Raw genomic sequence first — 12,289 nt, forward strand, 5'->3', positions numbered from 1 at the left:
AAATAGGTATATGATAAAATGTTAAAATGTTAATGGTAGATTCTAGTTAATTGTTGGGTATAAATTGGTATGCACTAAGAAACTCTTTCAAACTTACTGAAGAATGAAAATGTTCATAATGAAATGTTGGGAAAGAACTAAAATTAAAGGCAAAACAGCTCTCACAGAGATAGAATTTCCCAAATAGTGGGATAATTATGATATTTAGGTCCCATGATTAAGGAAAACGAAATGTCCTTATTATAGTACAGCACATTTTCCATGTTATAATGACTTTACTTATATATTCATACTTTTGAAATAAAATCATTTGAGCGTATACATAGCTCAAATAAAATTCAAATTGAATATTTAGTCTTTATACCAAGTAAGGGAGCAAGCAAGAAGTATTTTCTTAAACATTTTTAATATGTGTAGCAGTGAATCACCTTTCTTTCCAGATAGCTAGACTCCTACTCTTGGCTAACAAAGTAGGAAGAATTGTCACCATAACTGAAAAAGCAGCATGCCATAGTGAAAAGAGTATGATTGGATATCATAAGATTTGGGTTTGAAGCTCAACTGTGTCCTAAAATAAAGTATTATTACAAATGTCATTTAAACTCCCGGGTTTATTTTCCATAACAAGAACAATAACACATTAATCTTGATCTACTTCATTGGGTTGTCATGAGAATGAAATGAGAATAGCCTAAGAGAAACTGGAAAGTTCACTTCACACTTAAATTATTAAGTGTTAAGTCTAAGTTCTGACATTGGTAGAAGAGTCAGCCATTAGAAGATGGAAAATGAAGCCCAAGGAAATGGAGTCATCCAAAACTTCACCCGTATGGTATTAATGATGTCAAAGAATATATATGCCAGAATTCTTGTCTCAGTTCTATCACTATCTACTTACATAGCTCAAACAGAAATCTCTAGGGATTTCGGACACAGAGAATCCTCATATCCTTATTCACTCTCACTCATATAAGACAGACTCCTTGTTTATCCAGCTTTGCTGATAAATATTACACATAAGGCAATAGTTCAAGATTAAATATCCAATGAACCATAGCCATTCCATAAGCATTTTCCACTTTCCCCCTCCCTATTTTGAGAAAAGAACTTTGAGTATTAAAATTTACTCACAAATTTCTAGGTCAAACTAACATTTGACTAATAGCCTCTCTGACCTATACCACTATCTTTCTATCCTAAACCCAGGTAGAAGGCAAACAGAGTAATAATCCATTGCAGTCAGAAAGGTGTGTTGCCCAGGAAAACAACCATCACTGTGGACCGGAGCAAGAATGCTGGAGCGAGGGTTAGACTTGAACAGCCATAAATTCTAGGAAATGGAGTTCATTCACTCAGTTCACAGATTCTAAAAACCAGAGAATCAATAGCAGGGGTAAAAAAGGATTAACAGCTCAGGAAAGGAGAGATTAATTAGGTGGTGGTCTATTGGAAACTGAAATTGAAGCAGAAACTATGTAAATTAACTTGTCATTCAGCTGTAAGTTCAACAAGTGGTGCTATTAAACAGCTGAAGAGATAGTAGAGGCCAAAAGTAATTCAAGTATCTGTTGTGCTAATAAACATTGAGTCCAAAGAGTTCTCAGCTTTCATAGGTTGAAATAAAAGGTGGGTGGAGTGGAAGTAATGTGAAGTACTGCAGAACAAGACAAAGAGATTATATAATAGAGATGTAAAGAAAGACAACAAGGAAAATAAGTGAAAAGTGTGTTACCTTTTTCTACCACTACTACTATAATAGAATCCTATTGCTGTAAAGGAAAACAAAAATACACAGATGCATTCCATATAGATTGTTTCTGGTTAGTTAGCTTGTACATAATTTTTATTTTACATTTTTTAAATACCTTTTTCTTCAAAAAACATATATTGCTTTAGAAAAGTAGGAAAAATAGTTACTTCATTGAGAAGCTGTAAAATTTGATTATCTAATTTCTGAAGTTTCATCTCATTCTGAAAATCGCTTTCATGATTAATTTTCTCTGGCTCAGAAGATGGACATACAGATGTAAAAGATGGCAAAACAGTATCTGCTGGTGAACTTGCAAACTGCTCCAAGGGAGCTAACTCATCGATGGGTGCTGTTACCACTGGCATATTATCAGTGATCTATGACATAGAAACAAACCAAAATCTTTTTAATTTACATTCACTTATTAAAACTTGAATCTTTTATATTAGGAAAAAATCAATACTATACCTCATCTTCACTTATATTGAGGGGAGAATCAGAAGAAACTAAATTATCCAAAAGACCTTCTAAGCTCTGCAGGCGTGATGAATTAATTTCTGCCATATTTACCAGTTCACCAAATATGTTCTTACAATCTAGGATTCTAAGCTGTGGTAAAGTCTGGAGAATAATTGCTCTGTACCCTTGGAAAAAAAATCATTCAAAATGAAAACTTAAACATTAAAAAAAAGGAGATTAATTCTAGAATAAACTAAATTTATCAGCTACCAGATACATCACCTGAATGCTAAAATTAGTTCAAGAAAGCCACTAATAAACTTGTAATAAATGCTACTTTGATTTCTCCAGTATGTAATCATTAGACATAAAAGAAATAAAACACTCTCTCCACCCCTTTTTGACCCCTGCTAAAGGTCAAAAAGTTAAAATGTCTATCTCTAAAAAATTTAAAGTTATAAATGCATGAAACCAGTAGTAATTGCATTCTGGGAAGGAAGCTAAACATATCTTTTATTTTTAATATGATTAGTATAAACATAAATAATATACACAAACATAAAGCAGGATGATGTGAATAATGACCAAAGTGCCAGAATTTCCCTAGTGAGGTTTCAAGCATTAGTAAAGCATTCCCCTTTAAATTACATACAACTAATACTAAGACAGGCAATCTATCAAGTATTAAAGAATAATATGTTTCTCTTGTTCGAGTTGGTGTTTGGATATTACAAAAAAAGGAATAAGGTGTTTATTTTATTTTCCTAAGGGTAATTAAATATGAGAAATCTGACAAATTAACAATAATTTGGTGGTTAGGCTAAAAAGAACACTTTAATTCTGCGTGTATGTAATTTTAAAACTAAGTATTTCTAACAAAGACTAATTGAGTGGTTGTAAGCACTCCAAAAGAAAGAAGTCTGGAAAATAAGTATTAGAAATTTTCAGGGAAGGTAAGTTATTTCAGCAGTAAGTTTCCTCTCAATTCTGGAAGGTGACTGTATTGAGAGAAGTATCTAATTTAGGAAAGAAAGTGAAAAGTAAAGATTCAAATTGTAGAAATTAGAGGTTCTTGAAAAACAAATTTGTTAGGGGAAAAAAATCCAACCCAAGAGTTAGCAAAGAAAAATATAAAATTTAGAAATACAGTTTCTTCTAAGAAAAAGGTTTCCTCAGAAAACTCAAACCTGTCCTGATTTGCAGGGAGGCTTTATCATTATATGGTCTTAGGAAAATAATTCTCAAGTACTATATTTTTTTCTGTGAAGCAAAATGATCAAAACAGGTTTCCATGCTGCGAAATGCCTTCTTCTAGTTGCATGTGAAAAACACAATGGAGCTTCTGTAGCCAACTTGTACTCAAGCATATTTTTTTCTCCCTGTAGGCTATTTAGTTTCCTGCAGTGTTCCAGCAGATCTTTAAAATATATGTTCATATTCTATACATTTCTCTTATTGTTTAAGCAATATGAGATAAGTGAGTTCTAGAAAAGCAGTCTAGTCTGCTCTGTCTTTGCTAACTTGATTGATTCTAAATTAGATCAAACAGCATTTCAGCAGCAGCATCTATATAAAGTTTAAGCTTTTTTTAAAAAAATTATTTATTAAAAATGTAATAAATTCACATGGCATAAAATTCAAAAGATACACAGTAAAAAGTTTTTCTAAAATTTCCTGATCTCCATTTACCCAGTTTCTTTTCCTGGAGTTAGCCAATATTATCAGTTTTTTGGTATAGTTTGCTACATGGTTTTTGTACATACTCAGCAAATACATTGTTAGTCTTTTGACATGAATGGTAGCCTATTATATGCAATACTTTTCAATTTGCTTTTCTTTCTCTTAATATATCTTGGAAATAAATGTCCATTAGTAAAGAGAGTTTATATTCTTTTTTTATGGCTGCATATATTATATTAGAATATACCATAATGATATAATTTTGAGGCATTCACTTATCAAATATAAAACTGTTCAAATGGGAGAACTACTGATCCTGTGCTCTTTTAAAGCAATTCTGTGTTCTTTTAAAGTTTTACAGTTCATCCTGTGCTCTTTTAAAGCAATTTTTTAATAGTTTCTCTTAATAAACTAATTTATTTGTAATCATGTTTTCCCAAATACATAATAAAATGCTACAAAGCTTAAGACTTAAATAAAGGGAGGTCATAACACCAATTTCAGAAAATGAAAGAGCTTTGGATATTAACTGTTACAAAAAGTATTAATTGTTCATACCTGGTAGACGACAGACAGGATTATCCTCTCCATCTTTCTCCAAAATAAGATTGGTCAAAAAGTGTAATCCTACCGTACACTGAAGTAAGTGATGAATACTATCTATACAATTACTATGTAGGTCAATATATCTAAGTTTATGCTTAATTCCATGAAGGGGGATCAACCCTGCAATAAGAAAAAAATTCTCTAGATGCCACAGCAGACTTTTTGATAGCTAATTAAAAATAACTGTTACATAAGTTACACTTTAAGAAGCCAAGGAGTAGCATTAATAAGACCTTGCTGTGAATAGCTACATCTAATGAATAGGATATCAGTAAAGTTAATTGTTGTTTTGAAGAAACACAGGTTTAACATCTCTGAGGCCTTAACCCTGAGGTTCCTAGGCTCTGGTTCTCTTCAAAACAAAACAAATCAAAAGAACCTTCCCAGGTCAATGCATGCACTTATATGCAAACAAGCATAAAGCAATGGCTTTAGGCTTGCTCAACATATCACTTTGATTATCAGACATAAGCAAATGCTGTATTCCACTTCAATTTTGTTGGTTTGAATATAAAATAAATACAAATAGCACTCATTTAATTTAGTTCTCTAGGAATATTTCCTGTATGAGCTTATCTGAGCATTTGATAGCAGATATTATTGGTGCCTGGCCCACCTAAGGCTTTAGCTATAGCTGTTGTGGACAAGTGCTATGTACAAAATGGAGGAAGCTTGTTGAGCAAAGGTACAGCCTGGAAATGTGAGCGAATTAACACCTCCAGGGGCTCTCCTCTATCAAAGGGGACTTGTTAGTGGACAAATGCCCCAGTTTTCTTTCTTTCAGAAGGGCTATACTGACATGCACTCTACATTGTTCCTCAGAGGGTACTACATATTTTACAATTTTGCTTAGTTTAGCACTTTTCCTACTCAAAATTACTTACCTTTTTTTCAACTTCTTCAACCTGCCTGGAAGACCCTTTTTTTCTCAATGCCCTTTGGGTAAATTCCACTCATCTTTTTGTGATATATTCAGACAAATCTTTTCTGACCACTCTCTACAAGGTCTGATCGTCCTGTCTTTCTCATAGTACCCAGTATTTCCACTTAATTAACCATCACATTTGTAAGTCCTTGTTCCATGTTCCTGGTTCTTCCTGTTATGTTTTTAATTTTATGGTCTCTTACACTTCAATTTTAGAGTAACCTAGGTCCCCTTCTCTATCTATACACTCTCCAGAATCTATTTTATGGTTACAAATACTATTGTGTGCTTTTAAATGCCAAATCTACAATTCCAACCATGACCCCCTGCCCCCAAACTGCAGATTTTATACATACATATGTTGGAAAGCGTTCTCAAATTTAAGATAGGATCCTTAATTCTCATCCCCTCATCTCTAAACCTGTTCCTCTCCCAATCTGCCCCATGGCACTAAACAGTAACATTGTTCACCTGTCAAACCAGAGAAAATGCATAATTAGTTACCTTTGATTCCTCTTTCCCTCATTTTTATCCCAATCCATCAGCAAGTCCTACAAACTCTATCTACGAAACATATCTATTTACTCCTCTATACTATTTCTACCTCAGTCTAGTATTCATTGTCTCTCTTCCAGCCCAGTGGAATAGCTTCCTGATCTGAAGCTTGACTTCCACTCCCACCCACATAAAATCAACTTTCCACTCAGTAGCCAAAATGATCTTTTAAAAACAATTCTTTCTTACATGGCAAGCTTCATCCTGCCTTAGTCTTTGCATGCTCTCATCATCTAAGTTGCTGTCATTTACTGACGTGTTTATGAACTTACAAATTATCATTTTAAAAGTATCTGTTACAACTTACAGGGTTGCCTCTTTTATTTTCTTCATAGTCTTTATCATTACCTGACACTAAGTTACTAAAATTCACCCTTTTTAGGTGTAGAGTTTGATGTGTTTTAGCAAATATATACAGTTGTAACTACCACTACGACTGAAATATAGAACATTTCCATCACCCCAAAAGTTTCCCTTATGTTCCTACGTAATTAATCTTCTCTCCTCAGCTCCAGCCCCTGGTGACCAATACTTTCTGATTTCTGCCCCTCTAGCTTTGCCTTTGTCAGAATGTCATATAACTGGAATCATACAGTATAGCCTTTTGTGTCTGGCTTCTTTCCCATAGCATAATTCTTTTTAGATTTATCTGTGTTGCTGCATGTATCATTGTTCATTTCTTCTTATTTCCAATTAGTATTGCACTGTATGGATGTACTGCAATTTGTTTATCCATTTACCAGCTAATGGACATATGGGTTGATTACAATTTTTAGAGATTATGAGTAATCACATAAACATGATCATATAAAAAGCTATAATATTAATATTATAGTATATAATCACATGAACATACATGTATAGGTCTTTGTGAAGATATGTTTTAATTTCTCTGGGTAAATACCCAGGAATGGGATCCCATGATTATATGTAAGTATATGTTTACCATCATAAGAAACTGTACCATTTTGAATTCTACTGGCAACGTATATAAGTTTTAGTTCCTCCATAATCTCACCAACACTTTGTCAGTTTTAAAAATTTTAGCTATTCTAGGTGTGAAGTAGTATCTCATTGTAGTCTTAATTTGCATTTCCTTAATTACTAAGGATGATTAACATTTTGTTCTTGTGCTTATTTGCCATTTGTATATTTTCTTTGTGAGGTGTCTGTTCAAATCTTTATTTTCTGGGGCACTGATATGATTTCATTTACTTGTTCTTCTTCCTCACTATAATGTAAGCCCTGTGACTTACCCGTTTATTATTTTTTTCGTCATTATAGAACAGTGTGTGATACAGTGAACTTCAATAAAATATTTGTTGAAAGAATGAACTACCTTATCCAATAGTCACACTTTTCAGATAAGGAAACCACATCCAAAGACTAAAATACCTTGCTCAACATTACACAGCAATGACAGAGCTAGGGTTGAAACTCAAGTCTAATATTTTCATGTCTCTGGGGTAACAAAGATTTAAAAAAATTAAAATAGAGTTGCTACTTCAGCTTAAAGGTACAGACTAGGTCTTTTTTTTTTTTTTTATTTCAGCATATTATGGGAGTACAGATGTTTAGGTTATGTATGTGGCCCTTGCCCCCCCCCGGCCCCCTCCCCGTAGACTAGGTCTTTTTATTTTTTGTATGCTAAGCAGCTGGCATAGGGTAGTGTTTTTCTAGTGGGGGAGAAAAACAAATCAACAAATGAATAAAGTGTTTCAAATACTGATAAAGAATATGAAGATAATTAGAGGAATTTTGCTAGTTTGAACAGATAATTCTAAGAATAGTCATGAAATGTTGTTAAATTTATCACTTGTATCACTTCAATCAACTAAAAAATAGTTAATTCTTAAATCTTCTCAGACATACCAAAGACAAAAAGAAAAAATAACTTCATTTGTTCCTTAATTTACAACAGCCTTTGGAATGCCGCATAACTTCATTGTTGAACGTGGTAGCCACTAACTATATGTGGCTTTTTATATTTAAATTAAAGTGTAACTAAAATTAAATAAAATTACAAATTCAGTCCCCAAGCTGCACTAGCTACATTCCAAGTGCTCAACAGCCACATTTAGCAATCAGCTGGCATACAAGACAGCACAGATATAAAACATTTCACCATTGTAGAAAGTTCTATTGGAACTATTCCACTTTATATAACAGTATATTGATTAAAGATTAAGATTAAAACATTTTTCCCCTAAAGTGGGTCCTTCCCATCTGAGTTTTTCCTGCTACTTTTTTTTTTTTTTACTCAACTGTGGCTTTGGCATCAACAAAATAAAATTATGACAGAAGCATACTTTCTGGATAGTCAGAAACTGGATTACTATTCAGAGATCTCCAACATGAAAGCTAAATCTTTCAGCATTACAGAAAACATAAGCATGTCTACTTACCACTAAGATCACTTATGTGGTTATAAGATAAATTTAGCCTAGTCAGATTGATTAGTTCTTCAAGTCCTAAAATAAAATAAAATGAAATAAAATAAAATAAAAGCCTTTGCAGGATTTAAAGAATTAATTAGAGAGATATGGCATCACAATACTATTTCTTCTTATCTTGAAGAAAATCTAGTTTGGTAACAGTAAAAACAATTTGAAAAAATACTTAGTTTTTAAAAAATTGACACTTTTCTGGAAGAAGACATTTTGTATAATGAGTTTTAGGGTCAGTTTCCAAAATTTTATGCTAATATTAATTCTACTCTTTCAGGAAGAAAAATGGACTTAAATAATCTTCCTTATGCTAAGTATTATATGAAAATCACTTACAAACCTTCTATTCTTGTGATCAAATTGCAGGACAAATTTAAAGTGCGCAGTTTTGTCAGTGTGTTTAGCCCTTCAATTTGGCTTATTTGATTAGATGACAGATCTAAATGTCGTAAATTCCAGATGTGATCAATGGCTTCGATCTTGGAGATGTTATTGCAATGAAGATTGATGGCGTGAAGGGTTGAATCTAAAGATAATTCTGATATGCTACAAAAGAAAATAGATATTATAAAAAAACAAGTAAAAAACAGATTTTAAAAACATGACCAAATAACTAAATAGCATGTAGATAGTAAATGTGCTCTATTCGTTCTAGAATGAAATCCTTCCTATTTGTGGTTGCTTTGAAATGTCTCATACAACACAGTGCTTCTTACCACAAAAACCAGTATCCTGGACCACTTATACCAACAAGAAACCACTCGAGGGAGAGAAGTGGCTGTGGGCATTTCTAGCTTCTATTTTTAAAATCATCAGCATAGAATGAAGGCAGTATCACACAGCAGTCAATAATTGTAAAGGCTCTGGAATTCTGATACTCCAATTCAAATCTGTACTTTACCACTTTTTTGCAGTGTTACTTGAGCAAATGTCTTAACCTTTCTATGCCTCAGTTTCCTTATCTAATTCTTATAATAACTCTTTAGTAGGTATCATAAGGATACTGAAATTTATGGAAATTAAATAATGCCCAAGTTCTTGCCGTTATTATGTTAACAGAGCCCATGTATAAATCCAGATCTTATACTGGAGTTTATAAACTTATCTTCTTCACTGTCTCCAATGGCTATTTAATCCACAATGTAGTTGATTTTCAAAAAACCACTAGTTATTGCTATTTCTAGTGAAAAGTCCTCCCTTGTTGAAAGCTGGAATGCACCTCCCCTAAACAGAACTCATCTCTTCACTCCCTCAATTATTAATACTACCTATAACTGAAACCTCTCCTGAAGATAGCTGTTTCAGGAACACAAATTAGAGTGTACATGATTTAGAGGTGCTGGATGGAGGTAAAGTCAGGAATAGGAACACACAATGTCATGAGCATGTGTTGTAGGTTCTGTACAAGCTATCAGAAAGCTGTAGGAAACCTAAGTCTGGCAGCAGGGAAGCATTTGCAAATTTCAAACCTGCCACCTCTAAAGTGACCCATTGAAGCATTTCCCAGTTATCTAGCTTCTGTCATTTACTGAGCTTTTATTTAGTGCCAGACTTTATGCTATTAATACATGCCTTAATGATAACCATTTATTTTCTGACATTTCTGTTTCTGGAAATTAATATTGTACAGATAATGTAGGATAGCAGAAAAAGCAGACAGTGAAATTAGAAACGGGTTTCAATAGGAACTTAATTGATCACCAACTGCATAAAGTCGGGCAAATTATTTAGATTCTGAGTCTCAGATTCACAACATGTAAAATGAGAAAAACTACTACCTTGCAGAATTGCTGTGAGGATTAGCGATAACGTATACAACATGGACACATAGATGGCATTCAGTAAATGGCAGCAATTACTAAATGTAAATTTTCCTTTGAAAAACATTTTCTTGGGGTCATTTGGCAAATTTTAGATCAGAATTCAGAACAAGATGCTTAAGTATCAGTAGCAGGTTCGCATAGAGGAGGGCACCCTATAAAGGAACAGCATGTGCAAAGGCACAGAAAAGCTTACTATGAAACTGCCTGTAGCTCAATATGGCTAACCTTGGAGTATAATTGGAGAAATGGTAGCAGTCAAGACTAAAGAGACAGAAGAGATAGGCAGAGAACAATCAGTAATTCAGAGCAAATAACCTCACAGGCCATGTACAAGTTTGGGCTGCATGAGACAGGAAAACAGCGAATATAGTATGTTCAGTACTTTTAAAAACTGTATGAATTCATGTATTATAGTGCTCTGTAAGAGAAATTAGTTTGGCGGTAAAGAGAACTGAGGCAAAACCAATGAGGAGCAGCGAATGCTCGCTCCACAGCTGCCAGAGATACTAACTCTGCCACTTGTTTTCAGAGTAGGAGGAGAAGCAGAGGAGAGACGAAAGAACACGAGAAGACCAACAATTAAGGAGCAAGCAAAGGAATAATAACCAGTTAAGAAAGGAAAACCAGGAGAAGGGAGAGTGGTCAGAGACTGGTGAGGAATCAGGTGGCGGAGCAGTTTCAGTGCTAAGCGGAGCCGTGGGCAATGCCAGGCAGAAGACAAGCGCGGGAAGGGATGGATACAGGGCTCATTCACCCTGGCGCTTCGGCAGAGCAGTTTTGGCGGCGTAGGGCTGCCGAAAGCCAGGCTGCGTTAGTGTACGGTCTTGGCTGGCAAAGCAGTTTCGCGCCTCCGCTCCGCTGAGGCCGCCCCCGGCCCCAGGCCTAGGGGTGCGGGGGCCACTCCTGGCTGCAGAGCGCCCTTTACCTCCGCAGGCCTTTGTCCATGAAGCATATATCTCCGCAGCTGCTGACGCCGTCCTCATTTTCAACTTCTGCTTCCACCGCCGCCTCCATGACTCTGGCGACGGGGAGTGCGGTCTTAACCGGCGTCCAGCGCTGGGTCCGAGAGTCCGGAACACGCCTCCCGAGAGCGAGGAAAGGCGGGCCGAGGGGGCGGGGCTAGGACCCTCTCCTCAACCGACAGCCGGGCACTTTCCCGCCCTGACGCTGCCGCAAAGCTAGAAACCTAATCTCCACCAAGGGCTTCCCCCTTTTACGGCATCTGCGGTGCGATTCTTGAGGTTTGCCGTAAAGCGAAGCCTTTTTTCTGAGCGAGTTGGAATTGAGGAATGAGCGGTTTTGTTTTAGTTCTGTATGATCTTTGCATAATAGCCGACTCACTTTTGAAGGCGGTTTCACAGCAATTTGGTTTTATATACCTTTACATAGACTTACATACGTATAAATTGTTCCATTGCCCTTCCTGTTGATTCATTAAACATTTGAGGGATGCCTTGATGTATGTCATTATCTTCCCTGTGCAATGAAGAATAAGATGAAGCCATTCTTGTTCCTAGATGTATTCACAGTCCAATGGAGGAGACAAAGAATTGCCGTACAACATGACGAATGCACAGGAACATCTAAACCAACTGTAGAGTGATATGGGTAGTAGGTAAATTTTCTAAAAGGTAGTGATTGATAACTGAGTAGTCTTACTAGATTAAGGGGAGTTTGGGTAAGGAACGGTGTTACAGGTGGCAAAACAATACTTGCATAAGGTCAAAGAACTACTGGCTAGGTTGTTCCCTATGTCATGGTAATTTTTAAAAATGGAGGCACAAGGTACACCAGTCCCCCCTTAGCTGATAGGGATTCCAAGACTCCACCAGTGGATACCTGAAACTGCGGATAGTACTGAACCCTGTATATACTATGTTATTTCCTACACACATACCTATGACAAAGTTTAATTTATAAATTAGGCACAGTAAGAAACTAACAATAACTAATAAAATAGAACAATGAGGACAATATAATGTAATAATGTGAATGTCATGTGCCTCTCAAAATATCTTCTTGTACTGTACTCACCCTTCTTTTC

The 12,289-nt window shown here is 35.3% G+C and overlaps 1 protein-coding gene across 1 annotated transcript in view; it reads right to left on the reverse strand.

The window, feature by feature from the left end:
• The window catches only part of LRRCC1 (leucine rich repeat and coiled-coil centrosomal protein 1), a 35,694-nt gene extending 24,504 nt beyond the window's left edge, over positions 1 to 11,190 (reverse strand). Inside the window, exons 1-6 of the mRNA XM_012643551.1 lie at positions 11,171 to 11,190; positions 8,763 to 8,968; positions 8,381 to 8,446; positions 4,448 to 4,615; positions 2,219 to 2,394; positions 1,918 to 2,127 (exon numbers count right to left, since the gene is read on the reverse strand). Of these exons, the coding sequence (XP_012499005.1) occupies positions 1,918 to 2,127; positions 2,219 to 2,394; positions 4,448 to 4,615; positions 8,381 to 8,446; positions 8,763 to 8,968; positions 11,171 to 11,190 (846 nt within the window). The remainder of the gene's footprint in view (positions 1 to 1,917; positions 2,128 to 2,218; positions 2,395 to 4,447; positions 4,616 to 8,380; positions 8,447 to 8,762; positions 8,969 to 11,170) is intronic.
• Between the last annotated feature and the right edge of the window lie 1,099 nt (positions 11,191 to 12,289).

Source organism: Propithecus coquereli, unplaced genomic scaffold, assembly GCF_000956105.1.
Source record: "Propithecus coquereli isolate 6110/MARCELLA unplaced genomic scaffold, Pcoq_1.0 Scaffold2, whole genome shotgun sequence".
Taxonomy (NCBI): domain Eukaryota; kingdom Metazoa; phylum Chordata; class Mammalia; order Primates; family Indriidae; genus Propithecus; species Propithecus coquereli.